The sequence below is a fragment of the Nyctibius grandis genome, chromosome 1, assembly GCF_013368605.1.
Source record: "Nyctibius grandis isolate bNycGra1 chromosome 1, bNycGra1.pri, whole genome shotgun sequence".
NCBI classification, from domain to species: domain Eukaryota; kingdom Metazoa; phylum Chordata; class Aves; order Nyctibiiformes; family Nyctibiidae; genus Nyctibius; species Nyctibius grandis.
In genome coordinates this window covers 53,489,461-53,507,322 of record NC_090658.1, presented here as the reverse complement: position 1 = coordinate 53,507,322, position 17,862 = coordinate 53,489,461, and the positions used below count along the sequence as shown (strand labels likewise).

Genomic DNA, 17,862 nt, shown 5'->3' with positions numbered 1-17,862 from the left:
TTTTGTAGGTGCATGCATACAAAAAAAAAAAAGATAATCTAAATTAAATGACATGCAGCTTGGCATGCTGGGAGTTGACCTCTGCACTGCAGAAAGTGGGCTAGACAAATCACAGAATCACAGAATCACAGAATGTTAGGGATTGGAAGGGACCTTGAAAGATCATCTAGTCCAATCCCCCTGCCGGAGCAGGATTGCCTAGACCATATCACACAGGAACGCGTCCAGGCGAGTTTTGAATGTCTCCAGAGAAGGAGACTCCACAACCTCTCTGGGCAGCCTCTTCCAGTGTTCGGTCACCCTCACCATAAAGAAGTTTTTCCTCATATTTATGTGGAAGCTCCTGTGTTCCAGCTTGCACCCATTGCCCCTTGTCCTGTCAAGGGATGTCACTGAGAAGAGCCTGGCTCCATCCTCATGACACTTGCCCTTTACATATTTATAAACATTAATGAGGTCCCCCCTCAGTCTCCTCTTCTCTAAGCTAAAGAGACCCAGCTCCCTCAGCCTCTCCTCATAAGGGAGATGTTCCACTCCCTTAATCATCTTTGTGGCTCTGCGCTGGACTCTCTCTAGCAGTTCCCTGTCCTTCTTGAACTGAGGGGCCCAGAACTGGACACAATATTCCAGATGCGGCCTCACCAGGGCAGAGTAGAGGGGGAGGAGAACCTCTCTCGACCTGCTGACCACACCCCTTCTAATACAGCCCAGGATGCCATTGGCCTTCTTGGCCACAAGGGCACACTGCTGGCTCATGGTCATCCTGTTGTCCACTAGGACCCCCAGGTCCCTTTCCCCTACGCTGGTCTCCAACAGCTCTGCCCCCAACTTGTACTGGTACATGGGGTTGTTCTTGCCCAGATGCAGGACTCTACACTTGCCCTTGTTATATTTCATTAAATTTCTCCCCGCCCAACTCTCCAGCCTGTCCAGGTCTCTCTGAATGGCTGCGCAGCCTTCCGGTGTGTCAGCCACTCCTCCCAGTTTTGTGTCATCAGCGAACTTGCTGACAGTGCACTCTATTCCATCATCCAAGTCATTAATGAATATATTGAATAGTACTGGTCCCAGTACCGACCCTTGAGGGACTCTGCTAGACACAGGCCTCCAACTGGACTCAGTCCCATTGACCACCACTCTCTGGCTTCTTTCCTTCAGCCAGTTCACAATCCACCTCACTACCCGATCATCCAGCCCAGGAAGTGGCTGTGTTAATTGGAGTACACCCAGCACACCCTGGGGATGCAAGAAGAACACCAGGCAGAGCTGGGGGTCCCCGGGGGCCTGTGGGGTGCTCCCTGGCTGATATGCAAGGGATGCAGTATGGGAGCAGGGGTTCATAGTTAACAAGTGTTTAACTTTGGCAAGTGTGAGCCAAGCTTTCCCCAGAAAGCATTTCTAAAGATCTAAGCTATCACTTCCTATGACCACAGGCATGTGTACATCATTTTGTTTTAGAGAAGAAAAATGTACATGTAACATAGTGAGGTAAAGTTATACAGTGAAACAAATGGGTAGTATGGACAACAAAATTTTATAATACATTAAATGCATTGTCATTACTTGCTGTAATGATTGACAGTTATTTCTCTGTCTTCACTATGGACTAACATTAGGGTGAGGCTATTTTTTATTCACAGTTTTATATCTCTGATGCAATATTTGTACTTTTGCTGACACACAGATTTCCATGTCAATAAAAAATATGAAAATACAAACGAAATGTCTTTGCTTCTTTTTTTTCCCATCCCGTGTATTTAATACTATTGGACATATCTAAAAAAACTTCACATGCATATAAGACATGTACAGTGAGATTCTTCTTTGGTTTGTATCCTTAAATTGTTAAAAAGCTCAGACAACTCATAGAAAATGAGAAGTATTCTCCTTTCTTCATTTGTTGGAAGCACAACATCCAGGGAAAGTCAGCCTTAGAAGAAAAAGTCATTGTAGAGCCTAATATAAGATTGAAATGCAGATGTGTAGTTACAGTTGAGGTTGGGATTTTTGACACGTATTTCAGAGGTGGGTAAGTCTATTGACAAACATAGCAAACCATAGAACATACAGAAAGAGGGTAACACACTGCCAGTTGAATTTCTTGGCAATAACTGTTAATTTATGGCAATTTAAAATGGATGATCATGTTTATTTTACTTTCTTATGAATGATTGTAGCTTTAATATTGCACTTGGAATCTTGTGTTTCTAATGTGCATACTGCTTTCCAGGAGAGGGCAGTCCATACCCAGGATCAGTTGTTTTCCATTATACTCTTAATCCAAGGAATATAATTGGAAACTCGAACGTAAACACCAGGTTTCATGGGTTGGGCACATCCAAGGCCCCAAGAGGTGACTCCATGTTGGACAAATTTATCTTGATCCAGACAGACTAGAGGTCCTCCACTGTCCCCCTAAACAGAGAAAGAACAGGATGATTCCTTCATGGACAGCCCCATGTGCAAGAGTGGCCTTCTCACAGGAGGCACAGAAACAGAAGTACCTCTCATGTATGAGGGCTGCACAAGTTATAAGAAAACACTGGAGCTCTAGCCAGAGAAGAATTCTCTACACATGTTGTTGAACATTTTTGTAAAATCATCTCTCCCCGTCACCCAGGTATTGAAATAAGGGGATTTGATGAGGAGGAATCTGATTGCCCTTAGTAACTTAAACTGCCCTTCCTCCCTCAGTTTCTTCCCTGAGGTCTTCACAGCTTCCTGTTATTACTAGATGATTCAAAACCAAGTGAATGCATGCATTCAAGCCATGTGTCTTAAGACATGAGTGCACACCCCTCATGGCCTGCTTGCCCGATACAGTGCTTGTGCATAGGGTAGCTGTGCTGTGTTGACAATGGTGTTGACCTGCCAGCTGGAGCAGGCAGTCTGCTGTTTTCACACTTCTTTACAGAGTCATCTCTAGCTTTTCAGTGAGGAAAGTTTCCATCTGGATTCAATATGTTAAGGTTTTCTAAGCTCTTTCATGTATTTAAAGAAACTAAAGAACTCAATTTCAAAACTTAGACTTCTAGAGAAAGCCTTCATACCACGCTTGTGAGATGAGTTATTACCCACCATATTCTTCCTTTTCAGCAAAGGAGAAGTTCAGCATGCATTTTGCCTCACCCAGAGTGATTTTCACAGTCATTGGCACTGACATTTTGAAATTAGTAGTTCCTTTGGCCCTTGGTATGCCTGCGTGTTAGGCTCCACTGCATTGTTCCTTGACTGCTAACTGAGATGTCTCAGGTTGTTAACTGAGCTAGCTTGGACATTGGAGCTAGTCTAGCCAAGACAAGCAAAGTAGTCTGGGAAAAAAAAAGTCAGACCATTAGTCATTCTAAGCTGGCTTCCATACACCTGGCTCAGGCAGCTGTGTAATACCATGTGCTCTGTAGTTCAGGCTTATCTGAAATATTTCCTGCCCCACTTCCTAGAAACAGACAAAGGAACAAGAGAAGAGCAGAATCCATGTGCATTTTTCAGCTTGTATGCCACGTGGTGTGGCAACATCCCGAGACTCATTCTGAGCCTCTAAGGCCCAGAAAGCAAAGTGCTATTTGATTTGAATGTGCTTACAACCAACTCTGATGCTCACAGATCTTCTTACCTGGCAGCTATCTGTGCCACCATGAATATTCCCAGCACAGAGCTCGTGTTTTTTGACTCTACCGTTCAAAAATTCTGGGCGGTTGCATATTTTATTCTCGATTACAGGGAAACCAGTTTCTTTTAAGTAGCCATCACCACCAGTTCCTTTGGAAATAAAAAAAAAAAAACCATAATAAATGAGACAGGTAGATGAACATCTTCACAAAACAGACATCAAGGTATGGATAAGCAGTAAAATAAGCATAATATTTATGCATTATGCATATACCTTCCATGCATAATATGAAGTGATAGAAAAATCAGTAAGCATTAGCAGTATCATGGTAGTTATCACCCTCTACCACCCATCAAAATCCACACTGTGCTGATTGATTGACTTTCCTACTCCCACAGTACATCCATATGGAGCCAGTACCCACTGATATTTGTGGTAGTCATTTCCAAGCCATTTTATTTCCCTGTATCTTAGTTTTCTTCTCTGTGGAAGAAAGGAGGTAGGAAGTAAACAGACAGTTGAAAATGGCATGATGGGCAGAAGCAAGGAGTCAGAGAAGATACCGATGCTCTTCTCAACCAAGGCAGAGTGAGAGGTTTTAAAAATAAGAGTATCTTTATACTTGAGTGAGATCTGAACCAGGCTGGTTGGGAGTAAAATCATTCAAAAGAACGAGAAAACTCACCTTCATGTAATTAAGAAACTGCCTAAATCTAGAAAAACTTTCCTCCTGACTGCATAAAAGCCCACTTTGGAGAAAAACAGAGTGGACTGAGATATAAGCTTCTTAGATCTGATTCTCCTCTTTTAGTATTGGTACAGGGGGTTTCAGTTTACATGGCTCTGATTTGGAAGAATCTAGATCGGGGGAAACAGTAGAAAGAATGGCAGTACCTGATGAATTTTAATGAAATAGGTGTGCATGCAAGCTTCTGTGGGGTGTTTTTGGCACAAAGAAAATACACTTCCAATACAAGTATATACCAATCTCCAAACACAGAACTTTCAAATGTGTTAACGCTGTCTCACCTTTTGTATCCCCCCAGCCCGTCACATAGCACTCCTCTCTTCCTCCTAACACAGCATTTTCTCTTGGCAAACAAACTGGGATTACATGATTATTGATGATTGCTGGGCTGAAAGAAACAAACAAAAGGCTCATACAGGAACAATCATTAGCACATTTATCCTTAATACCACCTTCGGGTTTCTAAAAAGATTTTAAGTACAGTCAGAGCCCAAGTCAGTCTGACTTGCCTTTGGGTGCAGATAAGACTAGGCTCAACTAAGAAGCCACATTAATTGTGTTGACCCTGCATCTGTTTTGGATCTGCATTGCAGCCATGGAAATCAAAGTACAAGCACTATGCGTTCACATCTGCTTGTAGTTGTATGGACATATTCCTTTTGATTGCACAGTGCCTCGGTGGAATGTAAATAGACGCAAGGAGGGCCATACTGGCTATTGCATGAAACATGCATGCTGTTTGCCTGCACACTGGACAGACCTGCTGAAAGAAGAAATCTCCCCACCACAGCATGGAAAAACTATGGGGTGACATCATGCTAATATTGCAGCTTTCAGTCCTCATTACCTTAGCAAGGTAGAAGCATGTATGCAGAAACACAGAGTGAAAGCTCCTCTAGGCATTACCTCCTCCTACTCTGCTGTCACTGCCTCATCTCCCAGCAGCTGTCACCCAGTGCGTTGCCAGCCTGGGTCACTGTCCCTAGCCCTCCTCCCCTCTCAAAGCAGCCCCTTCCCTTTCTGAAGCCCTGCAGCTGAATCTCCTTGGTTTCCACTGGATCTTCTCCAGAAAGGCAAGAAAGAGAGGGTCTTAAATCACTGATTGAACAGAGCGCGTATAGAAACACACATTTCCACAACACCAGCAACCACTATTTAGTTAAAATACAGACAAACAAAGCTTGTCCTGTCAGAGCAAAGGAGTGCTTCAGGTGAAAGGTACCTGCTCAGTTTTAGCAGAGCAATGTCTGCCCTGTGTGGCTCCTTGAACAATTTCTCAACATCTCGTTTTTGTACTGATGGTTCTAATGCTCTTTCTCTGTGTAATCCAAGGTATACTTTATATGCAGATGGCCGTGAGGACCTATTGGAAATGATTGCACATGATGAGCTGATGAACACGCACCCAGGATGTAGACCACTTATAATCTTATTAGGGACCTTCTTCTGTCAAAGCCAGAAAAATAAAGCCAGCTTTGGCATAAACTTAATTTATTAATCCCTTATTATGACACAGGAAATCAAATTGCAAAAGTTATCACTGTCACTCTTTGTTTCTTCAGTCAAAACTCTGCTTTAATGAATGATGAATAGACTTGGCTCAATTTTCAATTGTTTGCAAGCTGAGTCGAGAGACAGCTCAGGTTGGCTATTGGGCCCATTTTGTTTCGCCTCTGATTTTCTATCTAGTGTAAAAAAATGCTGGTGGAGGCTGTAACAGATACTTACTTCTCTAAGCAGTGAGCAGCTGTAAGAACCCACTGCGGATCTATCAGAGTTCCCCCACAGAAATGCAGGCCAAAACTGTAACACAGCAGAAAGGCATGAAAAGGGCATTGGTTTAAGGCAGGGAAGCTAATTCTACTGCAGTCCATCAGGTAATCTTTCTACATGTACACCTTTGCAAACTAAAGGCCTTATTCTGCATTTGCATTAGGAATCAAACATTTTACTTTCCTTGAACAATATTTTGTACAATGACAGTAGTGTTGTGTGGATGTTTTTGTAAGGCCTTGAATAAAAACACCTAGATCTTTGTTCCTAACCAGTATTTCTATTACTGGAAAACCTTATGTGCAGTGATGTATACCTGTTTAGAGCTTCTGGCTTTTTTCTAGCCCTGATCGCAGTCAGAAAGCTCTGCAACTGGCCTTGATTCTTAGTTTTGCTAATAACTTTGCCAGTAGGTTCAAATGCTTACATGGAAGGACCAATCAAGAACTGTACTAGCCATACTTCAAACTGTTGCTTCTACTCGTAGGATACAGATTCTACTGTAGGATCTAGTGACAGATTTAAAATCATTCTGCCTTTTAGTGAACGTGTTTTTGAAATTAGTGGTTGTATTTATTCCATAGGTATTTATCACAAAACAGAGCATTCTTGGTTGTCTAAATGACCTTCTTTAAGACTATCACATCTAATGTATAGCCTTAAGCTATTTTTAAATTGAAATCAAGTTTAGAATGCTGCAACCACATACTGTAGCATCCTGTGAGAGGCAAAGTTTCCTTGAATGTAAAGTCTAATGTAATGGTGAATGGCCATACCTTGTCCGGAGACTGATTTGCCAGGGCCAGGAGTGTGGGTGTGAAATACACCCAGCAACAATCCTTTGAGCACACAACTTTGGTCTGAACTTGGATTTTCCACACTCATACTGAGCAGGAGCTACAGAATAAGAAAAAAAATCACTATAAGGAACTTTAGCATATTTGCTATACATTCACTAGGCACTCAGAAAACTAGAAGGTGAACATGTTACATTTATCACTTCAGCTTTTGATTCTCTGCAGTCTATTATATACCATGCACCACCTATATTTTGTAAGGTTACCTTCATCTGGAACACTTAAAAATGCCTGGCAAATTTCTTTCATGTACCCTTCTCAGTGGTCAGCAAATTACACATGAAGATATCTACAGTCAGATAGAAAAAAATAGAAGGGAAAGGAGAAGGAAACAGAGAGAAAGAAAAAAGAAATTCTCCCAACACCTTTAAATGTACTTTTACAGATGCCAGCAGTGCAAAAGCTGCACTGGCAGCTGCTTTCAAACTAATCTTGTTGGTACAGCACATGAAATTCAATCACTGGAACAAAAATTTTGTCCACTCATCTCAGGATTTTTGGTACTTCAGATGTCTCTGAGTTATTAAAAAAGGGTAGTTCTTATTTAGCCGTGGGAAACTGACTCATACCAACACAGAATTTAGAATTTTCTGTCAGCAAATGGAACTAACTAATGAAATTAAAGGCAAAAGCCAGATGTTCTCTGTTCTTTAGCTGAACAGCTGAACAAAAAAAAGAAATTGGATCTTCAAAATGAATACAATGAGCATATGAAAATGCCATTTTTTCCCTTAAGAGTCGCAGCCCAACACTTTCAATACAGCAGTATTTTTACAGTTGCAATATGTGCATTTTTACAGAACATCATTCTTTTTTCTTGTTTGCTCCATTTTGGGTTTTTGATCAGAGCATGTTTTATGCTGCTCACAGCTGAAAGGATAAAGCAGCAAGAAAGTCACCCTTCTTTCAAGTGGGAACTACCTGTCTTCCTGGCATAGCTTTTGTTGTTGATGGACATGAAAGGACTTGAAACCAAAATGTTGTAAAATTTTGTCATTGTACACTTTGTTGCACCACCTCATTCACAGTACTGAATGGCCTGATTTAGTAATCAGTAACAAAGACAGGATAATTTGGTCAAATATTTAGGGCCAGATGCACTTTCCAGACATCTGATACGGTATAATATCAGAGGAGGGAAAACCTGTTTTACATCCAGGACAGGATCAGAGCCATGTGAGCAGGGGGTGCAAAAATTTTGCTGGGATAAGAGCATCCCTTGTTCATCCTGGTCACACACACAGTTATGCCAGGTGACCAGGCAGGAGCAGGGGAAATTTCTGCAGAAACAGCCCTATTTTGAAACACATGGCAAAATCCCTGTGAGCTTCAGGGGCTCCAGGTACATCTTGTGCTGGGTTTGGGCCTTCCAAGGAATAAGCACCATTCTTAAGACTTCAGACACAGATTTGGAGCATCACTTCCCCAGAGCCTTGATTTCCAATCTAAAGATTGCACTGTCTTAGATCAGTCTTTCAGGTTAACCACAGAATGTCCTCCAGTTGTCATAAAAGGTTACAGGAAATGGAGACACTAGTCTTTAAAGGAATAATTACGGCACTTGGGAATGTCACAGTACTCCCAGGCTTTTCTTGGGTCTGTTGTGTAGCACCAAGGTCCATTCACATCTCCATCAGGATTTCTGCAATACTGTAACAAAGAATAAAGACACCAGCTGTTAACCAGGGGACAAAAAAAGCATACCAATGCATGTTTCAAAATAAAATAAAATTAAATTAAGGGAAATATTTTTTTTTTACTTCCTTACTGATAAGTGATTTCCAATTCCTTTTGTCAAAATTTGTTTCATTTTTCTATTTACTCTATGAGTTTAGAAAAAGATAATAAAAATGAAACATTTTCAACTCTCTTAAAGAATCATAGAACCATAGAATGGTTTGGGTTGGAAGGCACCTTAAAGATCATCTAGTTCCAACCCCCCTGCCATGGGCAGGGACACCTTTCCACCAGACCAGGTTGCTCAAAGCCCCATCCAACCTGTCTTCAGACAGTAAGCTTCACTACTGCAAGCTTGAACGTCTGAGCTCTCAAGAAGTAGGGCATCTTGACCTAGGATGGGGTTTTCTAAAGCACTAAACTGTCTACTCCTGCTTCCACTGCAGTAGCAGGAGCAGCAGGGTCAGCCCTGGGGACTTTTCACACCCACTCCGGTTGCATGAGTCCATGGTATATGGGTATTGCGTAAGCTGCTCTTGCGCAACTTGGTGATGCCTATGAGTCCCAGGGGCAGGGGTGCAGTGTTCACCCTGTCATGGAGTGCCTGGTTAGCTGAATGACTCTTTAGGTCTTACTGGCTATACTGACTGATCTCTGCTCAGCACAGACACCTCACACAACTTCATGCTACCAGATACATTTCCAGTTCCCTTCCCTGCTCTGAAACATATCCCATGTCATAGGAAAAAAAGGAGAAAATATTTGCTTCTCTTTCCCAAGAGTCCCTGCCAAATGCAAGAACTAAAAAGTTATGGCAGGCAGCTTTTTGGAGGGAGTTTCTCCAATCTGAGCTGGAATTCAATATAGGGTATGAGATGCCATCAGAAGATTGGCTAAAGCAAGCTCTAAAATCACGCACCTGGAGAAAAAATAGTTCAAGTCAGCAACATCAAACAAGCTCTTTATATCACTTACAGAGCTTGTCACAAACCAGACAAGTATTATATATGGGATGTTACAAGTCTAGAGAGCTAGTGATGAGTATATGTGTTAGATCTAGGGAGATGAAGGTTAGAGATGGAGAATGACTTACAGAATGGGTCAGATGCATGTATGTCCTTGTATGATTGGCTACGGCAGAAGCTGCATGGCTGGAGAGGGAATTAGTGGAGGATGGGGGCTGTGATCCATCAGCTATATATCGAGGAATTTGCACTGAACATTGGATGATTCATCATCTCACCCGTCACTGTTACTATTGAAACCTATGACCCCAGGTGCTCTTTCTGGCAGAGAAGGCAGAGGTGCTGCCCACTGACCAACTCCAGTTAGTCCTCAGCAGTGAGGAGAAGCAAATGCCCATCTGAAGCCCCTTGTCTCTGCTGCAGAAGCATTCAACAGAGCTTCTGGGCATCTGTGTGTCCCACAGAAGTACAGACTACTCATGTCAACAAGAATTAGCACACTCAGGTTTTTGGATTGAACTGAGGAAAATAAATGAATTTACAAAGACCTGGCATGAAATGCTTGCTGAGGGACCATGTAAGAAGATGAGCGAAGCTCAATGACAGCAAATATTAAATGAACAGCTGCTTACATTTCTATCCAGGCCTGCTCTTGGATGAGTCATGGGAGTGAAATAGTCGTGGCTGTGAGGTTTCTGAGAACTCCACTCTTGACAAGTCCTGCCCCTTCCAGTTTTTGCTACTGTGCCACGATAATCTTTACCATCACCATGAATGCAATCTGTGAAGAAAGAGGAAAAGGAAATGATAGTTAGCTGTGAGCTATCGGGCCACATCCATGGTGTGGTGACAGTGGTAGTGGTGGTGAAGCAGAAATAAATTTGAGGAAATACTACTAGAACTTACATGTCTTACATGATATACATACAAGGAAAGAAGGACAACAAAGACCATGCACTCATAAAGTCTTTTCCTTATGGACACTGATATTTGTCCACTGCCACATTTTACGGTAGATAAAAAGCAGTAATACATGTTCAGCTAAAATTACTAGCCTTCTAACCAGAAGAACGTGTCATAGCAAAACAATGAAAGCTGCAGCACTCTAACCATCTACTGCGTAACAAAGTTGCATCTGAACTGAATTAAAAAACCCAGCTGTCCTCTAGTGGGAAATTGGAGCCCTGGAAATGTGAATGTATGGCACAGGAAAATACTTTTTTGGAACTCTTGACAGCAAAATGCCATCACCTCTATCTTTGCTGTCATTGCTAGTAGCCTTCCCACAGTACCGTGGAAACTACTAGCTATCTGTTTCCTTGTGTTTCCAGTATTGCCAGATGTAGTAGATAAAAGCTGCGATATTAATCTAAAATCTAATACCGAAACTCCGCTATAAAATTCTACAAGAAAGTTCAGAAAATGAAGAGAGTGGATACAGTATTATATTAAGTTCTGTAATTATCTAGAGTTTCCTGTGTTCCATCCTCATTAAATTCTTGACGTTTCCATAAAAACCAGCTTGCTGGTTATGAGCATTTCTGGGGGAGGCAGAAAGTACTCTCACCGGGATTTGGTTCCAGTGTTGTCTGAGGAGGTTTTGGTAAAGTCACTTGTACATGGTCATCACACCTCTTCAGGTTGCAATACTCCCATCTCACACTGGGGTCAGTGGTGTAGCACCATGGGCGGCTATCAGCATCTGGGTTTCTGCAATAATTCTGCTTCAGGTCCCTACAAATGTAAGCATACTATATTCCCATCCATGGCACTGTTCTGAGGAGAACTTGAAAGAATATTTTAGAAAGCAGGTCTGCTACAGAGTTAGCATATATAATTTATAATGTACAGCATGCAACAGAAATCCTTTTTCTAGCAAAAAGAAATCAAGAAATGTATGCAGAATATTTAAATATGCCAAATACTTATTCATTGATTAATGCTTATAGTGGAATACCATTTACAAATCCAGATAAGTGAATGCACATATGTATATTAAAGATACAGTTCTTTTTGCTTTTTCAAATACATTAAGAGCCTTTAAGAAGAAACAGTTTTTTGCGTTTTGGAATAAATAAATAGTAAATATTAGGAATAAGAAAATAACCCATCCCTTCCTTAAAGCTCTAATGAAATGCAGACTGCGAAGCAAAGACTCATGAATATGCTCGTGCATAGAAACAGTTCATTTCAGAATAAGGGAAGATTTATGGTAACTCAATACCTTTAGAAGTAATGTAGAAACACACAGTTAATTAGTCTAAAACATAATAGTGACCACTGTGGTTTGTTTCAAGATGTGCTTAATAGAAAATATTTCCACATTAAAAAAAGATAAAAAAGAAAGGATTATTTTTATCAAGTACACTCCCTTCCCAGCATTAAAATCATTGTTGTGTAAAGATGATGCAAACCAAAACGAATTCATGAATGGTTATTATCCACTGAAACATGGAAATGGGAAATACACATACGCATTTGGGTAATGGTCTGCCGTTTTATTGTGTCGGTGCGGTGACATTGAGCTCCAGGCTTGACATTTCTTTCCCGTGAGAGTGAAAGAAGCTGTGCCACGGTAAGTCACACCGTTGCCTTGATAGCACTCCTCAGTAATTTGAGCCTGCTCAGGCACATCAACAGCTGTAGTGAATAACAGAAACCAGTCCCTTGCATCTTCATACTTTGATATTTATACACGAGCATAGAAAGCCAACAGAAAACAGCAAGCCAGACTATTTCACTGACCACCACAGCTCTCTGTAATAGAATCCTTCTCAGACTGTAGATCAAAAGGAAGATTTCCAAAAATGTTTGTAAAAATTTCATGATACACTAGATTAAAAACACTTGTCCATCAATTTTACTGTTATGCATGGGGATTTATTTCAGCTAACAATCCAAATTGTTCACATATGGATCAAAACTCCAGCGTAGGGGAATGTCTGTGGCTTTGCCATAGATACGTGTGTGGAACAAGCATGCCTTGTGTAAGGAAAATTTTCTTTTGATTGCTTTTTATGGAGTCTTGGTTCAGTGCTCTTAATTTATCTTAGGTTTTGCTTTGGATTCAGTTTTTCAGGAGCTGGCATGTAAAGCTAATTAAGTTTTCTATGGAGCATTTAAAAATTTAGAGATGGAGGGAATCACCACTTCTCAAGAGGAAAAGACCTCTGCAATTTTTCCTGAGCTGGGTCAGCAGGTGACTTAAAATTTTCTGCACTTATCCACCAGACTGAACACACCAGCCTGGGCTCCACACCAGGCTCAGGAGTTCAACTGATACATAGCAACACTGAGAATGACAGCAATAATACAACTGAGCAGAGTCACACAAGATTTTTCAAAATAAACCATGATGACCCTTCACTTCCAGATGTCTCCTGTTGTTCTTACCAGGGGCCTCTGGCTCTGTCCCATCACAGGAGGGGATGGTGCAATATTCCCACCGGGCTGTTCTGTTGGTGGTGTAACACCATGGCATCTTCTCACCATCGGGATTTCTACAGTAGTTTTCCTCTAGGCTCCTGAAACAGAAAACTTGACTAAGAAAAGCCTCTCATGGAAACCTAGTAAAGGTTATGAATAACAGGGGAATGTACTTTGCTGCCTAGTTTACTGTTGTATTTATTGGTGGGTAACTCTGCTGTCATTTAGTGATGGCATTTACTAGATAAATAATTGCAATGCACCAGTGTTTTGGATGTGCTAAACCAGACACCTGCTAGATTGACGGATGAATTAAGAGATTGTATTTCATGTAGTACTTTGAGGCCAACAGCAGCACAGCAGAAACATAGGGTGAAAGAATCCAGCCCCAAGCAAATATCATAATTGTAACTTTCTTACTCCACATTGCTTCACCTGAGCAACAATACAGTAAAAGGATGAACTGAAGAGGGAAAGAGTCAATCAAGCAGATCTTGAAAGTCAGAAAAGGAGACACTAGCATCCAAGAACAAAGAAGTGCATAAAAAGAAATGTGTAAAAAAATTTAAAAGATGGAACCCAGCAGGTGATGAATGCTGGTGTAACTGAAGAACTGTGCAACATAGTTGAAGAAAAATGAAGTAATTCTGTGCCATGGTACTTCTCATGGACACTGAATAATGGAGACATTTCACTTACTTGCAGGGATAGTTTTCAGGAGTGCGAGCGTGTCTGTGAGGAGATTGAGAACTCCAGTGCTGACAGGTATTTCCCGATTCAGTAACAGATATCGTGCCTCGATAGTCTTCTCCTCTTCCTGATAGGCACTGACGCCCTGGTGCAGGAACTGGTGGGGGTGTTGCTATTGCAGAAAAGGAACTGAAATTTAGCAGAGCCTTCTAGACATATTAAAAAACAAAAAAAAAAGAACTCTTTGAGCTTTATAATTAAGAAAGCTTTTTAGCTCTCTTTGCAGGTAAGGTTAAAGACCAAAATGTTTGGAAAGTCAAAAAGGTAGAAAAAAGATCTAAAAACATTTTAACTTTTCTTTCTTCCATTTTAACATCTTCACAACTAATCAAACTGCCAGAAGGGTATTTGCATTTGCCCCTTTACAGCAGCCAGTATACACACAACCAAGCGCTACCAGCCCCATCAGAACAAAGCTGGAAAGTGAGCAAGTGGTAATACTGTGAAGAAAACTGGGGTAAAAGTGTCAGGCCCATCAGTCATAGGTACAGGTGTAGATGCAGATATAAAAGAGAGGTACTCTAACTCGTGAGAGTTAGAGACAACAAGGATGAGGTCTGGTGAGAAGCCTGAAGAAAAGTATTCTGGCAAGGACAGGCCTTTAGGGGAAAGGGAAATTGAAAAGGTGGAGAATTTAATTGGAAGAGGAAAACAAAAGCAAAAACATTTTCAGGAAGAGTGAAACTGTTTGATATCAAAAGAGGAACACCAGAAGAAACATCAGAACCACTGAAATGCCTGGTCTTGGAAAAACATATCAAGGAAAGGAGATGTGCTCCGGGCAAAACCATTAGAAAAGCCTATGACAGAAATGTCTAGCCTCAAAAAAGCTATCAGAGGTTAATTTCAAGGTTATTTATTTTTTTCTTAGAGATAAAAGACAGCAGTCTTTTATCCTTTCTTTTACCTTTGGGACCTATTCTATTTGTTCTAGCTCTTACACCACCCTGAATGGAAGCTCTAGTCGACAGCAGCGGCAGCAGCGACAGCAGCGGCAGCGGCGGCAGCGACTGAGGTCAGTGCGGGGCGAAGGCGAGATCGGGCTGTACCGGGCGGTTTTCATACTCTGGGCCCCCCTGAGCAGCAGCCCTGAGCTGCTTCCACCCCCCCCCGCCCCCGGACCCGGAAGTTCCCAGCAACGAATCAGAAGAGGAGGGGGCGTAGCACCACCCCCTGTTGACTGGGTGGTAAAGAGCCTCTGGGAGGACAGGGACTAGTCCCTGCCCAGAGGGGAGAGGGGCAGTCAGCAGTGACTTTGTGTGTCCCAGGGTGGGGGAGGCCACAGCCGTTTGCAGCTCGTTGGGGAGGGCGCTGACTCTCTCCCAGTGCACAAGGCGAGGAAGGTGCCAAGGAGCTGTGAACCAGGGGTGTCTCCAACAGGTATTTCCCAGCTCAGTGAAAGAACAATGGTCTCCACCCAGCGGAAGAAGACCAAAATGGATGTGGGAACCCAGACAGAGCTCCCACGGAAGGAGGCGATGGTGCAGGTCGCAGGCTGCAGGGAATGCTACAGCGTCTCTGTGGGGACAGGGGGCTGTGTGCGCTGTGAGCAGGTAGATGATCTGCTCGGCCGAGCGGCACAGCTGCAAAGCCAGGTTGAAAGGCTTCAAGCCGAAGTAGAAAGGCTTAGGAGCATTCGGGAGGCTGAAATGGAGATAGACTGGTGGAGCCAGGCTCTGCCCTCCCTGCAACAAAAATGGGAGCACCTGCCAGAGAGCTCCCAGGATCAAGGGACCTCTGTACTCTGCCCCTCTCAGGTGGAAAACAATAACCTAGAGGAGAGGAGTGAGTGGAGGCAAGTTTATGGCCGTGGCAAAAGGCGAGTGCCCTCCTTGCCTACCTTGCCTCCACAGGTGCCTCTGAGAAATAGATATGAAGCCCTAGTGGAATACAGCCGGTCCAATGGGGATGTGGTGGAGAGGCAACCTATATCAGAGGTCCCATCACAGTCAGAAAAACCTGACAGGCGTATAGCTACCTCCTCCACAAGGAAGAAGAGAAGAGTTTTAGTGGTTGGAGACTCCTTCCTAAAGGGATCTGAGGGCCCAATATGCAGAGCTGACCCCCATCACAGGGAGGTCTGCAGCCTGCCTGGAGCCCGAATCAGGGATATCACCAGGAAACTCCCCAACCTGGTGAAGGCCACAGACTACTACCCCCTGCTGATCTTCCAGACAGGTGGGGAAGAAGCTGCATCCCGTAGTCTGAGGGGGATGAAGAAAGACTACAAGGCCCTAGGACGGTTGGTGAAAGAGTCTGGGGCACAAGTTGTTTTCTCCTCCCTCCTTCCATTTTCAGGTGATGACGTGGGATGGAATAGTAGGATTCTCTCTATTAATGCCTGGCTACGAGACTGGTGCTACAGGCAGGGCTTTGGGTTCTTTGATAATGGCTGGTTTTATAAGACACCAGGCGTGACGGTAATACATGTGAAAGGTTTATGTTGTAGGGGCAAAAGGGTTCTGGGACAGGAATTAGCAGGGCTCATTCGGAGAGCTTTAAACTAGATTCGAAGGGGGATGGGGTAGTAGCTGGGCTTGCACCACTGGGGCAACACTCTAGTGTTGAGGTAGACCAGGAGGCCTCCCATCCCCCTGGGGTGAAATCGGCGTGCTCAGCTCGCTCCCTGAAATGCCTGTACACCAATGCGCGCAGCATGGGGAATAAACAGGAGGAGTTAGAAATCCGTGTTCGGTCGGGGGGCTATGATCTAGTGGCAATTACAGAGACTTGGTGGGACACCTCGCATGACTGGAATGTGGTCATGGATGGCTATGTCTTGTTCAGGAAAGACAGGCCGCTAAGGAGAGGTGGTGGAATTGCTCTTTATGTGAGTGAACAGCTAGAATGTATTGAGTTCCGTCCAGAGGCGGATCAGGAGCGAGTTGAGAGTTTGTGGGTGCGAATTAAGGGGCAGGCAGGCAGGGGTGATACTGTTGTGGGTGTCTATTACAGGCCACCGGATCAGGATGAGGACGGTGATGAGGCCTTCTACAGGCAGCTGAGAGCAGTCTCGCAATTACAGGGCCTGGTTGTCATGGGGGATTTCAACTACCCTGATATTTGCTGGGAGGCCTACTCAGCCAGCCATCCTCAGTCCAGGAGGTTCCTCCAGTGCATTGATGATAACTTTCTGATGCAAATGGTGGATGAGCCAACTAGGAGAGGAGCGCTGCTGGATCTTGTCCTCACTAACAAGGAGGGTCTGGTTGAAGAGGTGAAGGTTGAGGGCAGCCTTGGTTGTAGTGACCATGAGATGGTAGAGTTCAGGATCTCATGTGGCAGGAGCAGAATAGCTAGCAGAATCACAACCCTGGACTTCAGGGGGGCCAACTTTGGCCTTTTCGAGCAATTGCTAGGGGAAATCCCATGGGACAGGGTACTAGAAGGTAAGGGGGCTCAAGATAGTTGGTTAGCATTCAAGGACTGCTTCTTCCGAGCTCAAGATCAGAGCATCCCAGCAGGTAGGAAGTCAAGGAAGGGTACCAGGAGACCTGCATGGTTAAACAGGGAACTGCTGGGCAAACTCAAGTGGAAGAAGAGGGTGTACAGATCATGGAAGGAGGGGCTGGCCACTTGGGAGGAATATAAGTCTATTGTCAGAGGATGTAGGGAGGCAACTAGGAAAGCTAAGGCCTCCTTGGAATTAAACCTTGCAAGAGAGGTCAAGGACAACAGAAAGGGCTTCTTCAAATACATTGCAGGTAAAGCCAACACTAGAGGCAATGTAGGCCCACTGATGAATGAGGTGGGGGCCCTGGAGACAGAGGATAAAAAGAAGGCGGAGTTACTGAATGCCTTCTTTGCCTCTGTCTATACTGCTGGAGGCTGTCCTGAGGAGCCCCGGACCCCTGAGGCCCCAGAAGAAGTCAGGATAGAGGAGGAATCTGTCTTGGTAGATGAGGGCTGGGTCAGGGACCAATTAAGCAATCTGGATGTCCATAAATCCATGGGCCCTGATGGGATGCACCCGTGGGTGCTGAGGGAGCTGGCGGAAGTCATTGCTAGGTCACTCTCCATCATCTTTGCTAAGTCGTGGGGAACGGGAGAGGTGCC

At 43.6% G+C, this 17,862-nt stretch overlaps 1 protein-coding gene across 1 annotated transcript in view; it reads right to left on the bottom strand.

The window, feature by feature from the left end:
• Positions 1 to 2,253: 2,253 nt before the first annotated feature.
• Positions 2,254 to 17,862, bottom strand: part of LOC137661553 (plasminogen-like) — a 30,349-nt gene continuing 14,740 nt past the window's right edge. Inside the window, exons 8-19 of the mRNA XM_068397182.1 lie at positions 13,756 to 13,918; positions 13,024 to 13,154; positions 12,105 to 12,270; positions 11,198 to 11,364; positions 10,263 to 10,411; positions 8,545 to 8,638; positions 6,908 to 7,028; positions 6,087 to 6,161; positions 5,581 to 5,721; positions 4,640 to 4,746; positions 3,614 to 3,759; positions 2,254 to 2,415 (exon numbers count right to left, since the gene is read on the bottom strand). Of these exons, the coding sequence (XP_068253283.1) occupies positions 2,254 to 2,415; positions 3,614 to 3,759; positions 4,640 to 4,746; positions 5,581 to 5,721; positions 6,087 to 6,161; positions 6,908 to 7,028; positions 8,545 to 8,638; positions 10,263 to 10,411; positions 11,198 to 11,364; positions 12,105 to 12,270; positions 13,024 to 13,154; positions 13,756 to 13,918 (1,622 nt within the window). The remainder of the gene's footprint in view (positions 2,416 to 3,613; positions 3,760 to 4,639; positions 4,747 to 5,580; positions 5,722 to 6,086; positions 6,162 to 6,907; positions 7,029 to 8,544; positions 8,639 to 10,262; positions 10,412 to 11,197; positions 11,365 to 12,104; positions 12,271 to 13,023; positions 13,155 to 13,755; positions 13,919 to 17,862) is intronic.